Source organism: Spinacia oleracea, chromosome 6 (assembly GCF_020520425.1).
Source record: "Spinacia oleracea cultivar Varoflay chromosome 6, BTI_SOV_V1, whole genome shotgun sequence".
Taxonomy (NCBI): domain Eukaryota; kingdom Viridiplantae; phylum Streptophyta; class Magnoliopsida; order Caryophyllales; family Amaranthaceae; genus Spinacia; species Spinacia oleracea.
In genome coordinates, this window is record NC_079492.1 from 32617793 (window position 1) to 32634790 (window position 16998).

Below are 16998 nucleotides of genomic sequence, written 5' to 3' on the forward strand. Positions count from 1 at the left end.
AAAAGAGCCGTACACGGCGAATTCCCCTTCCACCAGTCCAAAGCTGGTGCAGTCCATACCAGCCGGCATACGAAACTTATATTCCGAGCCTAGAATCAGAGGCCTCCCATAGTCCTTCCCCTTGAGGGTGAGGAAGTTCAGCCACGGCTGAAATGGAAAGATTGCGCTGGGGTCACTAGTGGAAAAACAATCATTTGCATCACCATATTTGCCTCGCACATTTAAACATGTGACGCAATTGACAGTTTTAAGCATTAAAATTAGTCATTTGCGTCGCAGAATTACTAATCTGCGACGCAGATGACTCTAAGATGTTCTTAAAGTCATTTGCGTCGCAGATTAATAATAATGCGACGCAAAATATTACCTCCTTTGCGTCGCAGAATTACTAATCTGCGACGCAGATGACTCTTAGAGTCATCTGCGTCGCAGATTTACTAATCGGCGACGCAAAGGAGGTAAAAAATTTTCGGTTTCTAATTAAAATTTAATTATTACCTTTTCCTTTTCTTTTTTAATTTGGTGCGACGCCCTGCTCCCATTCCCTTTCTCCCTCATACATTTCCTGCCTCCCCAAACTCTTTCTCTCTCATAATTTCCAGATCTCCATTGTTGAAATTCCAAAGCTTCTCTGTCTCTCCTTCAGAATCAGTATCGAGCTTTCCCTTCAAAGTCTCCTCTCACCAAATCATCCCAATATCTCAAATTTGTTTTAAAATTCAAGCTTAGCGAATACGAAGGAGGCAAACCCAGATCTGAAAGCGATGACGTCTTCAGCCGGATTTCAAGCCGCATTCTCTGCAAACTCCAGCTCTGAGGTGGATGACTCGGCGGCGACTCATCTGGGTGCGGTGGAAGTGGGGCTGAGTTTTTGGGGAATCTGTTGAGTCGACTCAGACCGAGTTGGTCCCGAGTTACACCGCCATAACAACGCCGAAGTGTTGGTGCTGGAGTTTCGGTTTTTATCGCCACCGACCTTGAATACCTTGTTTCGATCTAAAGGTATTTTCTCTCTCCCTACCGTGATTTCCATGTTTAATTAATTTTGCAACTTTTTCATATTGTTTTGATGAATCTAGGGCTTAATTATGTTAGTTAGTTGGTGATTTTGAGTATTTATTTTACGATTGTTTGAACTCTTCATTTTAGGATTTTGATTTCAGATGTTGTAGTTTGTTATTGATTATGTCGAATCTGTTTAGGATTTTGATTTTGATTTTAGGATTTTGATTTCAGATGAATCTAAATTTTGATTGTTTGAACCCTAGATTTTGATTTTGATTTTAGGATTTTGATTATGTCGAACTCTTAAAAGAGATTCATTAACTAGCTAAGACAATATCATGAAACATATAGTCCATCCAGTTGAAAAAATTCAGTAAGATTTACCTTTGGATTTTTTTCTTTGTCTACCATGATTGCTAGGCAACCCTGCAGTAGAAGCAAGAACTTAATAGACACACATATGCCACATATATGACAGAAAAAACAACTAATTTAGTCTTTTGGAACCTTGAAGAAATCTTCGCTGACATCTTACAGTCTGAACTCAGCCCATAGAACAGTAGAGGATGTAGAACTTGGACCAGACTGGGACCAGAAAGCCAACAGCCTGCTGCGTAAACATTTTGGGTACTCCGGGTTGAAAAGTTTTCAAATGGAAGCTCTTGGTGCTTGGTTTTCTCAGCAAGACTGTCTTGTTCTTGCAGCAACATGGTCTGGTATTTATTTTCTGATTCTTATTCTCCCTTTTCTGTGCATTTCTTCTTGAATCCTTTGTACAATGTATATACTGTGTCAATGTTTTTGAGGCTTTAATGTTTCTACAGGGAAATCTCTGTGCTTTCAGCTACCTGCGCTTTTGACAAGGAAGGTCGTGGTCGTGATTTCTCCATTGATAAGCTTGATGCATGACCAGTGCTTAAAGCTATCAAAACATGGCATCTCTGCATGTTTCCTTGGATCAGGACAACCAGATAACACCGTTGAGAAGAAAGCAATGAACGGCATGTATTCCGTTGTATACGTTTGCCTCGAAACACTGCTTAGGTGAACACATTTGTACATCATCTGGTATTGCTTGTAGTTTGAATTGTTTCTAAATGCCCTGATGTTGTCACTTGGGACTGTATGATGTCAGCTTTCACTGTCTGATGAGGTGTATAATGCATACTAATAAGTCCACTTCAGAGGCTTGCGGAGAACCGTGGAATAGCTTTATTTGCCATCGATGAAGTACATTGTGTTTCAAAATGGGGACATGACTTTAGACCTGATTACAGGTTTCACCCTTGCTCACCTTGGATGTCTTATGTTTGAAATGTTCAGTTGCTTATCCAATGATACATGTTTTTCACATTGCCATTTTGTGCATACAATAAATAACAGCTCGTGTGTTTGATTATTGTGAGGTCTAAGTTCAAATTTTAATGTTCTGTGGTTGATTCCCCAATTCTTGCTAGCGTTTATTACTTTTTCTGAAATGTTCCCATATAATTGAGGTTTAATTATTGTTTCCTTATATGAATATAATTGTTCTGAATGCAATTCAAACTGCAAATGGTAGCAAGACTAGCAGACTATTATACCTCCTGTTGAGAGTAGGTTTGGGGTTATGCAACTCTAATGTTTTTCTTTTCTTAATAAGGGTGAATATGTATTGCCTTTGTTGCTAAGAATGTGATTGTTCTGCTATTTTTGTTTGTTTTCTTTGGGCTGATTACATTATGAGCAATGTCGATATTTAGCTAGTTTATTGTAATATTTACTTAAACTTTTATGTTTAAAGTGTAGTTAGGTTATCAACATGTTGGTTGATCTATGGTGAATTTGCCTTTTATTGGGTTGTAAACTGTTTTGACAGGTATATATTAATGTATTATAACATTCCCGGTATTGGGGAGGGTCAAATTACAAAGGAAATATTGTCAAAATTTTCACCTAGTTTACTTTTATTTTTATGCTCTGAATATACTAGTACTGAAAGCTGCTTATTTTATTTAATCTATGGATTAAATAAAATCAGCAGCTCATTTTTTTTAGAATATCCAAAAGTCATTTGCGTCGCACTTTAGCTAATCTGCGACGCAAATGACATTTTTTTTAACATATTGAAAAGTCATTTGCGTCGCACATTTAGCTAATGTGCGTTGCAAATGACATTTTTTTTAACATATTGAAAAGTCATTTGCGTCGCACATTTAGCTAATGTGCGTTGCAAATGACATTTTTTTTAACATATTGAAAAGTCATTTGCGTCGCACATTTAGCTAATGTGCGTTGCAAATGACTTTTCAGCACCATGCCTGAAAAGTTATTTGCGTCGCACATTAGCTAATTGTGCGACGCAAATAAGGTTCATTTGCGTCGCATAAATGTGCGACGCAAATGACTTTTAGTCATTTGCGTCGAGAGCTTTTGCCACGCACGATGTGCGACGCAAATGTGCTTAAAAGTGCGATGCAAATGACCCTTTTTCCACTAGTGGGTGAAGGTGACCTTCCTCCCCACCTGACGTGCTCGTCGGCGCGACATCGGCGCGCTCGGGGACGTCCTCCTCTATGGGAGAAGAAGATTCCCCTTCGAATTGCTCTTCGTCCTTTATTCGCGCCATGAAATCCTGCACAGGCTGAAGACTTGGCTCAAGACACGGGGCATTACTTGAAAAGGGAAGGCGTCAAAAGGACAAGTTGACGCCCTCAGTTTGACGTACCCCTTGCATAGTTAAGAAAAACAAAGAGAAGTGGGAAGGATCAAAATCAACAAACAAATTTCCCCAAAAGAAAGCATTACCTGATAGATCAAAGTTTGTGAAGAACTTTGATGAAGAACTGCAAGAACAAGGATTTGAAGATTGTGGCGGCGCTACAGTGAACTTCGGTGGATGTAAAGACGCCGGAAATCACCTCCTCTTATAGCTCTCAAATAATCGCTAGAAATGAGGAGGAAAGTCACTCAAAATGGCCACTTATTTATAGAGGGGTAAGAAATGATTACCCCTGCCACGCGTCGTCATCCCATTGAACACTCCAAGAGCAGTGAAAACTAACGTCTGTTTTCACTCCTCATGAGGGGCAAATGATGTGGGCTTGAATATCTCCACCATAAGGCCCAAAGAATCTACAATGACCAATACAGGCCAGCTGGGCCCAAGCCTAGGAAGTAGGCCCAAACCTGGTACCTAAACGAAATAAGAGCAGCCCCATTTTGGAAAGCCCATCTTCTCTAAGAAGCCAGGTCCAATTTGTAAAAGGCTCATCATTGTTGGCCAAATGACACGTGTCCTAAATCCCCAAGGGGCACGCACCCCACAGCTAGGGTTGAGGGATCAGTTCCAAAGAAACCCTAGCACTATAAATAGCTCAGATCCCAAGGTAAAGGCAATCAATTCATTCCCACCAACCTAAAACTATATTTGCTCTGCATTCTCTCTACAAATTACTTATCTCTCTAGCTTATACTTACTTAAGCATCGGAGGGAATATTCCTACGGGAATATTCTTGTTTTGCAGGTTGCCAGAAGTTCGTGCCAGGTCATACTTGATACCTCCGAGGAACGCGTGCCACGTCAGCACCGTAAAAGATCCCACAACAAGTACAATTTAATATAATCAAGATAATATAGCACGAGTAGCAATAATCTTGAATAGATTATTCTTAAGCTTATATTAATAAACTGCTAGCAACTACGTCCAAAACACTACTCGGGAGTTCATTCTCCCATAATCTTTGACCAAATTCCCAAGGCTGGAAGTAAGCCAAATTACGAGCTATTTTATTCCCACTACGTTTAACAAAATACCACACAATATCATCAAAAAAGAACAAAAATTAACCGTGTTTTCAACTACTAAATAAAAGGTGTTGCTACCCTCTTACCTCTACGCAACGCATCAATGGCCACCAAGCTAGTTATAACTCTCAACGACAACGCATCTCAAGCTCAAATCCTTCACAACCTGCATCCCCACGGAATAGGCGTTAACTTATTTTAATATATGTAAGTGGTTTAGGAAAATGATAACAAAACCTTAACATAAAGTTACCCACTACCTCTGCTTCTAATCAAACAATGACACATGTTTTTTGCATAACTACAAAAACTACCTAGTGGTCGAGTAATGAATACCCAATCACTAAACATCTCATGAATTTTTTTGTCACCCTCCTATTCCAAATATGCCAGCATGTGTCTTAAACCCTGTATAATTAGTAGAACCCAAATTTTCCGCGTTTCATGCACCTTCTTAAAAGTATTCAATAAATTCACTATCCTGAGTTAAAAGGTTGGTTGTGAGTATAAGAAAATAAGTATCCTACACACAACAAACATGTTAATATCAAATCGTTCCAATATGGGACGGGGAAGAGTATTTAATACGGAGTATTCCGTTTAGCTAGATGAGTACTCCGATACTGAACTGAAATACTCTTAGTATAACGGCGGGAGGTAAATAAAAACATAAAATGCTGGAAAAAGCAAAAAATACAAACACACGTCCTTAATCACATTCACATGTAATTAAACGCGCTCCTTCCTGTAAACCACGTGGCTTCAGATACTAATTCATATAACGGAAACGCAGCGTTTCACTCACATGATAACGCAGTTATTTCACGATTATCTTAAAGTGATGCGTCTCGTCTATAAATCCGTTAAAAATAAAGAAAAGAAAAGAAAAGAAAATTGAATAGTCAGAATTATTTTTGTAGAAAAAAAAAGGAAGCTCTGCAAATCCGAATTTTTTTTCTATAAAACTCCTCTTCAACGACACAAGAAGAGAAGCAGCAAACAATACTCAACCACCCTCCTATCCTTTTGTTTTCTCTCTCCTCGCCGTCACCACCGCCGCCGGTGAAATCAACGAGACCGTAGCGTTTACTTTTTGCGGTGGTGGATCGGAGTGGTTAAACTATTTTCTCTCTCTTCAGCAGTTCTCCACACAATGCCAGCGCAGAAACGTTCGGCGGAGGAGAAGTACTCCGACGAGGATCCTCCTCACAACGCTGCCGTAAATCACGAAGGAGACGAGGCGGAGGAAGACGTAGACGAGCCCGTTGAAGGTGAAGAACAAAACGATGTTGTTGCCGCTGATGATGATGAACAACAACAAGAAGATGCAGAAAAGGATGAAGATAAACATGGCGGCGGCGCAGGTTAGTTGTTGTTTTATTTCTTCGTGTTTTTTTTTCTCCTTCGAATTCGTTCTTCTTCAACTGACATTTGTGGTTTCTCGATTCAATTGAAGAAATTGTTGCGAGTAACTACGAGCAAAACGAGCTAACATTTTTGACGTTTGATGCGATTTTGTTGTTGTTTGTTTTTCAGTGCCCGATCGAACTTTAGAGTGTACCAGTGATGATGATGACGTCAATGATGATGAGTAAGCCTCTCTCTCCTCACTCTATTCTGTGGATGATTAATGTTGTGCAAAATTTGAGAGATATTCGTAAGAACCAGCATTTTTGACATGTTTGAGATATATGGCGGAGAAGCTCGCAGATCAAACTGCACAAAACTTCTTGATTTTCCTCTTTTAGTTTGTCGTAATTTTGCGTTGTTCATTCATGCATTAAAAGCGGCGTCTAGTTTGTTTAGACGTGCCTTTTGCTATCTTCTAAGCGAGTCTCGTTTTTTCTTTTGGTGTTGAGCCTGTGAGAGCCGCAATGATGTAGAAGAGATTTGGTAGAGGTCTTCTGTACCACTAAGGGAGACTTTCACCAACTAAGATAGTTGGTTTCCATGTGTAAGAGGGTCTCGTGTCCTTGCGTAGATGATGGATTTTTCCGTGACCAATGTTTTTCTCTGTTGCTGAATGATTGAAGTTTACAGCTCTGTTTGTCACATCAAGTTGCGTTGTATTTCCTGCTTGTCATGTACGAAAGAATTTTACTTCACCTCATTGAAGTTTTTCGTTTTGATTATGTTATTCTTTGACTGGAAACTTGCTGTTGGCATGCAATATATAATATGATGATGAATTCTACCATCCTGGGCTGTAAGACTTGTGCTCTTCTTTCTCGAGTCTTCTTGTATTGGGAAACCATCTCCTTACTAGTTTGGCTTCTTCATTTTTCAGTGTTTTAGTTTATTACTTCTATCTCGGATCCTAGCTTTGTCTCTTTCTTCGGGTTCTTGAGAACCAACATTTTTCCCTGACTCCCTGGTACATGGGCTTATATTAGTTTGAGACAATGAACAGGGTTTTGAGTGTGTTGGGCAGTTTTATCTTGTACTCCGTATTACGCTTCTTGGACATATACTTAATGTGCAATATCAATAATTGCATGATACCCTAGCTATTTATGTGGGTATATCATTTCTGGATACTATCTACCTCTTGGGTTTTCTTCCTTTTTTGGATTTTATGAGTAGATTGTTGGTTTTTTCACTCCTTTGAGTGGCCATAATGCATGCATTTTTCATAGAGACCCGTTTGAATCAGAATCCAGTGTTGACTGTTTTTGTTCAAATTTTTTGCTATGGGTATTCACATGTAATTCTATTTGTCACCGCTTGTTGTGATGCTCTATTTTTTTTTGTGTCCTAGCAGATTCATCGTAGTTAAACTGTCCGATATTCGCAAGGAAGTGCAATGTCCAATTTGTCTTGGTAAGATTGAGATATCCTTTGCTGTTGAAATTATTGATGGATACATTAACATCATGTTTTTCCTAATTATGCATGTGAATGCTTTGCAAGTAGGATTTTGGTGCTGTTTTGTTCATGTTCAAAACTGCATCCGTTTTACTTAATGGACAGTGTATGTAACTGAAGAGGATTTCCCCCCTCCAATGCTTCAAATATGAGCTAAGAAATGGATTTTTTGTCCAATTATTCGTTTAGTGTAACCATCTCACCTTTGTTATTTTAGATTTACTTATATCAATGTTAACCCCCCCCTCCCGTTATACGGATCTCTCTTTGTGGTGAAGAACTCTATATTCAGCAGCGATGTCTAATGGACTCTTATAAAAGTAGAAGATTATCTGCTTATGTACTATAATGAGTCATAGAATTACTTTGCTCGAAATTTCTGTTCAGGTTTGTGACATGTGTTGATAGTCAAATGATTGATTGCAATGGCTACATTTTGTTAACAGGTTTAAGAAAATGCTGCAGATTATAATGAGTCATAGAATTAGTTTGTCATGTTCTGCTAGTTTAGCATTTCATGAAGAGGGTGCCATATTTGTAGATTTCTTGGATATTATCTGCTGTAAGCCTGAATGCCTGATTCTTTTTATTAGGTTCAGAGCTGTAAGTTACAGTCTGTCACTTCTTTTAGTGTAAACTGTTGATGCGGATCAATACGTGAGTCCCTCATTGAAAGAATTAATTTGCCAATTGTTCAGTCAAAATTAGGATACACATTTTATTTGCCAACTGAGACCTTGTTTTTTTCCCCCAAAACATCTTATACTAAGTTTGCCATGAGACTAGTGTACGTTAGCTAAGCTCTCCTGCTGATCTGGGTGGTTTGTGTGTGAGTTCAGCATAGCTTGCCAGACATTTTTTTCTTGGCAGAAGACCTACGATTTGCCATTTGGTCAGTGACGTTAATGAACTATTGGCGCTTTTGGAGCCTGATTTCCATATTAAGTGCTTTAGAAGTGTCAAGCAATCAGAAATGGACTGATAATGCTGCAGTATTTCTTGTTCTTTGACAGTCAAGGGAAGAACCCAACACTGGACCGGTTAATGTGGCTGCATACACTGGACCTCTTTAGACCCCATTTATGGAGAGATCCATACTTGCTGTGATTTTTGTTGTGGTTAAAGGCATTAATTGATGGTCAGAGAAAAAGGAACTTGTGTGTGTATTAGAGAGTTACTTGGCCTCCTGTTGAGGCTAGTTAATGAAGAACTAGCTGTTGTGCACGATCTCATGATCATTGACTGTAGGAGTTGGGGGAAACGTTGAGCAATTTGAGCTGATGCACAGTTTTTCTTGTGAACCCGAGTTCTTTTTGTTACTTTTCAGTGATAGTTTTAATTATTTCAGGACTTGACTAACATAATGTTCTGATTGGACATTATGTTAGTTGTGAATGGATACATTAACATTATGTTTTTTTAAATTATTAACCCGAGCTAGATTGGACATTATGTTAGTTGTGAATGGATTGGAGTAAAAAGGTCACATTACTTTGTTGAATTTGTTTTTGTATAGTATGTCACCGTTCTGGTAACTTAATCTAATATTTAAATTGGCAACATCGCGTGTCTTAAATGTAGATGTAATGTTCTATCGAAAAAAAAAGTATATGTAAAGCATAAACATACGTAGGTTATTTCAACTTTCAATCTAGCAAGATACCTGCCTACCTGGCTCTTTCATTTTTTCTCTGCTCCTGTATTTAACCGTCAGCTTATGAAGTCATCAAATAGGGAAAGCCAACTGTTTTCCTCTAAGTTTTTTCCAAATTGCCACAATTTTTGGTTTGTTTTGTGCTACTCCTAAGAATGAGTACCCAGTAACTTCAATGAAACAAACATGATATTTTAATCTCCAACTTGTTCATTAATCTAAAGTTGCTAGCTTTAATACTTGAGTCTAGGGATAAAGTTTCTCAAACAACAACTTAATGCAATTGAGATGTCTTACTCGCTAAATTATCTTATATTCAGCTAAAGCTTTTTTGTTAGTCATAGGTAACTTAAAACTTTGTTTTCTCTGGTTGGTACCTTAACACTTACAGTTCTCTCTTCCTTATGCTAGGGATCATCCGGAAGACAAGAACAGTTATGGAATGTCTTCATCGCTTCTGCAGAGAGTGCATTGACAAATCAATGCGGATGGGGTATATTTGGATGTGCTAATTACTTATTTTATGTGCATTCGCTGTTGCTTTTAAGGATCGAACATTGTCCATCTCCATTGAACCAAGATGCATCATATTTTGGCTTTGGATCGCTGTGGACTAAGCTTATAAACTACCTGCATTTCTTATTTTATCATAGACTAGAAGATGGGTCTTTGCATTTTTACATTAAAGTTCAATTGGAAAATAGCCTCTACCTTTATGTAGGGTTTTGCTTTGCACATCCTACTCTTTTTTTTTTTTGGGTGGGGGGGATAATTACATTTCTAGGGCACAACCCTGTCAACTGGTCTAGGGCTTGTTCGGTAATACTACTAGATTTCAGTTTTGGCAATGGTAACGAATATGCCATTGGAGTGTTTTATTTATTTTATTTTGCGTGCCAGATGGTAAACCCTTTTCTCCTGAAAAATTATGTCCAGGAACAATGAATGCCCTGCGTGCCGCTTACATTGTGCTAGTCGTCGGTCTTTAAGAGATGATCCCAATTATGATGCACTGATTGCGGCGATATATCCAGATATTGATCAATATGAAGAAGAGGTATGCTTCTCGAATAGCTATTTGTTTGACATACTTCGGTTAGATGCATTGTAAACGTGCACTCTCTTCACCCAACTGTGATTTCTCCATGTTTTTTTCTTTCTAATTGGCAAATCTGATAATTATTGGGTGACAGGATTTGGCTTTTCAGGAAGAGGAAATAGTTCGAAACAAACAGGTGAGCACTTATTCTTCTAGGGTACTGATTACAGTGCTTTTATACATGCATATGTATTTCTTGCAGACATAAACATTTATTGTCAGCTCTGGCATCAATGCTTCTTGTTTGTGGGTTTTACGTTTAAATGCAGTGATGCGGCTAGTCTCTGACTAGAGATCCATGTTTATTTTCATCAAACTATTGAAACTAGAAATACTTGAACAGATTCAAGCTGCAATTGCCCAAACTTTTCGTCGACAGACAGAGGCGCTTGGCCGTAAAAGAAGAAGATCGTCGGGTAACTATCGAAGAAGAAGAAACTATCGCTCTGAAGATGATGATGATGCTAATGGTCATGATGGTGGTAAAGATTCATCTTCTGCAGAAGAACGTTGCACAGAGCCTAAACCTAAAAGACCCAAGAGATGGAGAGTTCCGCCATCACCAGCGGCAGCTTCTGTTTGTGGAGATGGAGGCGGTGATGAAAATGATCAGGAGGTGCAGAGGGAAGCTGTGGTTGCACCACCAGCATTTGTTGGAACCTCAGAAATTCTTGCGTGGGGCAAAGGTGGCTTGAGGAGTAGTACTAGATATGGGAGCGGAAATGGTGGTAATGTCAAGCATTCCCGCAGCCGCTTTGCTAGGTTGACTGATTATTTCCGGACCTGGGACCAAAACGAAAGTGAGGTAATATAATTACATTTGGTTGCATGTCTGCATGTGTTGATATTTGAGAATCAATCTTTGTCAAATAGTTAGATCATTTATTATATCTTGTACTTAATACTTCGTATTAGTTATATATACTGCTGGAGTATGATAAAATGAGTCTTTGTTCAATGGTTTTGATTATAATCGAGTCTTTTGGTAAAGGTGCTGAAATAAATTTTTGTATTGCAGTTGGATATTCAGGTGGTGCTTGTTTCTCTTGATGAGCAGAAAGAACCTTCTCTGCAACACTCCTACTTGTGTGGCAAGCCAGCCTTATCCGTGGGACAATTATGCCAAGTATATCATCTGATCCAAATTTGTATATTAAAGGACATTTCTGCATTCCCCTCATTCCATAAGCACTCCTACTTGTGTGGCAAGCCAGCCTTATATGTTTCTTCTTGCAGTTTATTGCTGTTCAGACTTCTCTGCCACCTGATAAAGTTGAAATTTTGGGTGCGAAAGGCATATGCTGCTCAAAGTTGAGCTCTTTGTCGACCATGCAAGTCCAAACACCAAGTTCTACCGCATTTGAGGCATGCAAAGATGAGCTGCAAGTGTTGGATTCTGAAGAAACTCTGGCTGGACTTAAAGCCGCAAGCAATTTCACCCGGGGTCACTTGGTAAGCTTTTTTTTACCTTCTTTTGTAAGTAGAAAGTACAAGGTTTACCTTATGCTTTCCATTTTGTGCTAATCTATAGACCTCCTGTGGTTGTCTAGTTTTTAACAATGTCCAGATTTTTTAATGTCAATTTTCAGATGTTGGCTTATCGGCAAAAGTTGTCAATCTAAAGGAATACCGTTGGCTGCCACAAGGAGTTGGCCAACACATCACATATTTGTAAAGGGAAAAGAAGTATACACATAAAAGTAAGAGTTTCAGGTGTTGGTAGATTATGAAAATGAAAATTATGTTTTAGGTTGGAGTTTGAGCTTCACGGCTTCAAGATTCTAGCTGACGGTTTGTGGTTGTTTATGTCTGCATTAACGTGTAAGCTATTTGAATAGGAGCTGTTGTTGTTCACTGTCTTATTGCAGTTATACTTATGGCTATTGGCAAATGCCAGACTTTTTTTAGCCAATGAAATAGATTGTAAATTAGTTAAGCATTATCCAGCAAACATTTGGATGATTTTATCTAATGTTGAATTTACATGCCAAACATGGGTCCTAAGTTGGTTCCCAACTGGCTACAGTCTTAAGACTGTTGATATTCGACGATCATTGCTGTCGTCTGACAATTGTTAAGTTTTAAGCCCTAGCAGTATGTGGAAAGAATGAAGGTCCAGAATTTTGAATTTGTAGATTAGTTCAGTTGAGAAAGACATTGATGGTGTCTTTGCTTACAAGTAAAGATTGGGCCCTTGTCTGACAACATTGCACCCATCTGTCTGCGAATTTTGTGCCAAGGAAGTTGCTATTTCTATCTACCTATGGGCTATGGTTATAAATATAATAACTTGAGTTTTAGTCTTGGATGTATTCATGTATATTGGCTATTAACTAGTGTAGCTATAGCAGCTAGCTATATACATTTCCTAGGAGTAACTACTCCGTACTTCTTTGGCCCTTTCAAAAGAACGGGCTTATCCTAACACATAATTGCTTATTATTCATGTAACAGTGAATTTACGAATATACCCCCCATTTCCTTCATTGTTTATTTTTATCTTTTCCTTGTTAATAGTGAGATTATGGTTTTACCCCTCCCCTTTCATCATAATCTTATGTGCCACTTTCCTTACCATCTGTTGCCACACCCTTTCCCCGCCCTTTCATTTTGAGTCCTTTCTCATTGCTTCAATGTCCTACTTCTACCAATACGACAACATAAGTATTTTATAGTTATGTGGTTATAGACAATGTAATGTAAATAGTACAAGGCATAATAGTTGTGTAGAAAAGTATCCATTATAACAAGACTTCGCATGTAATCAATTTCGTATTATCAATTACGTGCAAATAGAATTTTAGCACTGTTTTTCTAGCATTTACCATAAATTTATACGGAGTATATCTCGTCTTTTACGTAATATTTTTATGAAATAATTTTTGTATACATTGGGTGTAACACCCTAATAATTCTTTGCTTTTATAAAACCATTTTCCAACTTAAAATAAAGGAATTACTAAAGTATTACCGCCACCGTGATAACGGTTAAGGCTATTACCAGAATTACGCAGCGGAAATTAATGTCAAATAACTTTTAAAAACATAATTAATGAAATATTGAGGCCTCCTACAATTTGGAACCATAACGGCCCAAAAACCAAAGTATAAATAGTTCAAACATTTCAAACATAATTAAAGTATAATTAAATAGTTCAAAATACGAAAACATGCAACTCTCTCGATCATCCCAAGCCACATGATTCCGATCAACCAACCTGCTATATTATTCTACTCCCCATCAATGCAAGTGCAAATGATAGATCATCATAGGGTCATTAAGGCAAAGGCCATGACCAAAACAAACAAAGCACGTAGTCAGCAAAAGCTGAGTACTTACAAGAATAGAGTGAATGAAACTAAAACATGCATCACTCACTAAGTACTAATCATCATGCAAAAGCCATATATTAATTAACAATCAATCATGAATACAAGACTCGACTCTTGACTCGACTCTTGACTCACAATTTAATTAGAATAAGCTTCGAACGGGCCAAAAGAAAGTTCCATAAAGGAAAAGGTGATGGGAGCCAACCATACACCAAGTAATAAATAATAAAATCGGGCCATACCGAGTGTCGGGCCATACCGACGGAATTCCTGCGCATAATATAAAGGAAATTTTGGTATTTACTACCTTTAAAATACACCATTTTTGTATTTACTACCTTATGAAATTTTTATTTTAAATTACTACCTTAAACTTCAAGATTTTATTTATTTACTACCACTTTACAGTTTTCTCATTTTAAAATTAAGATATCTCTTTCGTTTCTTAATCGTTTAAAGTGATTCGAAGTTCATTATTTTCCTTTTTCTATAGGGATTTCATTGAGAACGTCATTTCAAAAATATTCGTTTGATAATTCATAAATATTTTAAAATTTTAAAAATAATATTTAATTTGTTTAAACTTTTACGAAATGTTAAAAAGTAAGATCCATATGGAATCCTTACATATAAATGAGAAGATTGAGTTTTGAATCACTTAAAATGATTAAGAAACGAAAGAGATATCTCAATTTTAAAATGAGAAAACTGTAAAATGGTAGTGAATACAAAAAAAATGGAACTTTAAGGTAGTAATTTAAAATAAAATTTTCATAAGGTAGTAAATACAAAAGTGGTGTATTTTTAAGGTAGTAAATACCAAAAAATCCTAATATAAATGAAACAACGTCTTGTATCATTAGTAGGAGTACGAGCTTTCCGGCAAGACTCTCCCCATTGTTCATACTCAAGGTATATACGTTCCAAGAGTTTTGAAGCTTGTTCTGGTTGCACTTTACGTTTATTAATATTTTATTAAAGGTGAACTCAAGACTCAATAATGTACACATATACAATTAATAAACGACAACCAAAACAACCTTATTTTAATGCTTTAGGACTTGTGATCAACCAAACACGACTCTTGTGAAATTACTACCACGTTCCTCCTCACCAAAGTGAGATTCCACATCATGCTCATTAACATGAGGGTTGTGCCCTTGCACGACAAATCCTAATTCATTTCATACAAAATATTCCCAACTGAACCCTACATGTGCGGTGGCTTACGTGAGCTAACCCTTCACATGTGGTAAAATAAATAGTACAACGAAATACGAATAATTGGCTCAAAGTATGCTAGACATCCCGTACGATAGCATACAAATAAATGATCCATCCCTTGCATGTGAAACAAACCATACATGCATAAATATTGAACAACATGATTGACAATGAAATCCATACTCATAATAATCTCAACATGCTTGTTCAACCAACAATTCAATAACTCCAATAATATTAATCCACATGATCGTTCACCAAAACATATATGAATCCACATAATATAATTCACATCATCAACAATCATGTAATGTCATTGACAAAAGTGTGGTCGCCCTAGACTTGTACGTACCTTGAATACCTAAGCGTAGGGGCCATTGCAATAACGAGCACTCACTTAGAAATCACCTCCTATCATCAAAATAATGAAACTTAAATTATTTCCATGTTCATTAAATTTCCAGCAACTTTATAAAATCTAAAACCTTATTTAAACTTTAGAATTCAATCGTTTTTCAATAATATAATCGTCTCAATTTGCAAAACCAATCCCTAGTACGAAAACATACTTTTTCCGCCTTTAAAATCAATAAAAATCAACACTTTAAGCCTTTATTCAAATCTGAAAATATAATTGATTATCATAATTAAAATCATCACCTAATTATGCTAATCAATTGACTCATTAGGTCTAGATTAAAACCCTAACTTGAAAATCCCATTAAAACCAATTTATCATCATAAAAATCAATTCTTTATTCAATAAACGGATCTGAAAATTCATAATTTAATAATTAAAATAAGCCTAATGAATCACAATACGCAAATCCTCAAAGCACAGTGTTCATAACCGATTCCCAACATTTTAATCATCCAAAACAATATTAATATTATAATTTAAAATAAGGAATTGAAATAGAATAGATAAGGAAGAAGAGAATTATACCAATCCGGCCTATAGCACGGAACAACCACGAATTAGAGTGATTTGGCGAAAAAGAATTGAATAACGAACACGAACAACACACACACACACGTCCGTGTGTGTGCGCGCACAGCAAGGGCGACGAACAAAGGGCAGCGCGCGCGGGGCTTGCGCAGCGTGCGAGTGAGAGGGGCGAGAAGGGGTGTGCGCTGAGCTCACGAGCAAGGGGATGAGCAAGGGTGTGCGCGAGCACACGAGCAACACACAGGGCACAGCAGCAGCGCAGGGCACGAGTGCTCGCTGCGGCTGCGGGCAAGAGAGGAGAGGCGAGAGAGTGTGTGGGCGAGAGGCGGGCACGAGGGCACGAGGCCGTGCGGTGTGCGGGTGCAGCACGAGGGCACGAGGTCTTGAGGGCGTGCGGGCGCCGAGCAAAGAGAGAGAGAGAGAGAGAGAGAGAGGAGTTGGAGTGAGGGGCAAGCAAAGCAAAAGAGGATTTATGAAATTTTAGGGGTTCATTTAATGATGAGGAGTCCTATTTATAGGCTCCCTATTCTCAATGGGCTAGGCTTAGGAAAATAGAATTGGGCTTAGGGAATCAAATGATTGGGCTAGCTTATGACTTGAATTAAATTCTTTTGATTGGGCTCGTTTAATAAAACGAATTGTACTTTTCATTTAAAACCCGAAACCTTTGAAATCACTTGCAACCCATTTAATTTTCCGACTCAAGAATTAAATTCGTTTCGTAATTAATTAAAATAATAAATATTCTAATTAATTAAAATACATTTAAATATTATTTAAATGCGAATTAATTTCCAAAAATCGTAAAATGCTTTATAAATATAATAAAATGTATTTATAAATATTATAAAAATACGAGGTATTACAGTCTACCCTCCTTAAAAGAAGTTTTGTCCCGAAACTTGTGTTCGGAAATCAAAATTTAACTCAAAACTTGAAACTTTATGAGACTTTTAATGCGTTCACTTGCAAAAATTTTAAGTTGTTGTACTCTTTACATGATTAAACAGGACAATAATAAGCGCAAATTCAATCGGAAGCACTAAATTGAGCATAAAATAGGGGAAAATAAGGTAAAAAGC

At 37.5% G+C, this 16998-nt stretch overlaps 2 protein-coding genes across 4 annotated transcripts; both read left to right on the forward strand.

Moving 5' to 3' along the window:
- Positions 1 to 203: 203 nt before the first annotated feature.
- LOC130464305 (ATP-dependent DNA helicase Q-like SIM) lies at positions 204 to 2277 on the forward strand. 3 transcript variants are annotated; one of them, XM_056833817.1, is made up of 4 exons: positions 204 to 1002; positions 1543 to 1721; positions 1830 to 2049; positions 2141 to 2277. In XM_056833817.1, exons 2-4 carry the CDS (start codon positions 1658 to 1660, stop codon positions 2232 to 2234), a joined length of 378 nt encoding a protein of 125 aa, XP_056689795.1. In that variant the 5' UTR covers positions 204 to 1002; positions 1543 to 1657; the 3' UTR covers positions 2235 to 2277. The 3 variants fall into 3 exon arrangements, with proteins under 3 accessions (XP_056689795.1, XP_056689794.1, XP_056689793.1); XM_056833816.1 differs by having other exon boundaries at positions 205 to 1002; positions 1554 to 1721; XM_056833815.1 differs by having other exon boundaries at positions 207 to 1002; positions 1426 to 1721.
- Positions 2278 to 5727: 3450 nt separating this feature from the next.
- Positions 5728 to 12458, forward strand: LOC110791745 (putative E3 ubiquitin-protein ligase RING1a). Its single transcript, XM_021996503.2, has 10 exons — positions 5728 to 6156; positions 6329 to 6383; positions 7554 to 7612; positions 9723 to 9804; positions 10248 to 10368; positions 10505 to 10546; positions 10754 to 11215; positions 11429 to 11536; positions 11647 to 11862; positions 12000 to 12458. The coding sequence occupies exons 1-10, from the start codon at positions 5946 to 5948 to the stop codon at positions 12030 to 12032; spliced, it is 1389 nt and encodes a 462-aa protein (XP_021852195.2). The 5' UTR covers positions 5728 to 5945; the 3' UTR covers positions 12033 to 12458.
- Positions 12459 to 16998: the final 4540 nt, after the last annotated feature.

Excerpts from the sequence above, each read along its gene's own strand:
- LOC110791745 (XM_021996503.2), top strand. The coding sequence starts at position 5,946 with ATGCCAGCGCAGAAACGTTCGGCGGAGGAGAAGTACTCCGACGAGGAT. Across the intron at positions 10,369-10,504 it reads TTGATCAATATGAAGAAGAG|GATTTGGCTTTTCAGGAAGA; the intron begins GTATGCTTCTCG and ends ATTGGGTGACAG. Across the intron at positions 11,863-11,999 it reads ATTTCACCCGGGGTCACTTG|ATGTTGGCTTATCGGCAAAA; the intron begins GTAAGCTTTTTT and ends GTCAATTTTCAG.
- LOC130464305 (XM_056833817.1), top strand. The coding sequence starts at position 1,658 with ATGGAAGCTCTTGGTGCTTGGTTTTCTCAGCAAGACTGTCTTGTTCTT. Across the intron at positions 1,722-1,829 it reads TCTTGCAGCAACATGGTCTG|GGAAATCTCTGTGCTTTCAG; the intron begins GTATTTATTTTC and ends ATGTTTCTACAG. Across the intron at positions 2,050-2,140 it reads TGCCTCGAAACACTGCTTAG|CTTTCACTGTCTGATGAGGT; the intron begins GTGAACACATTT and ends GTATGATGTCAG.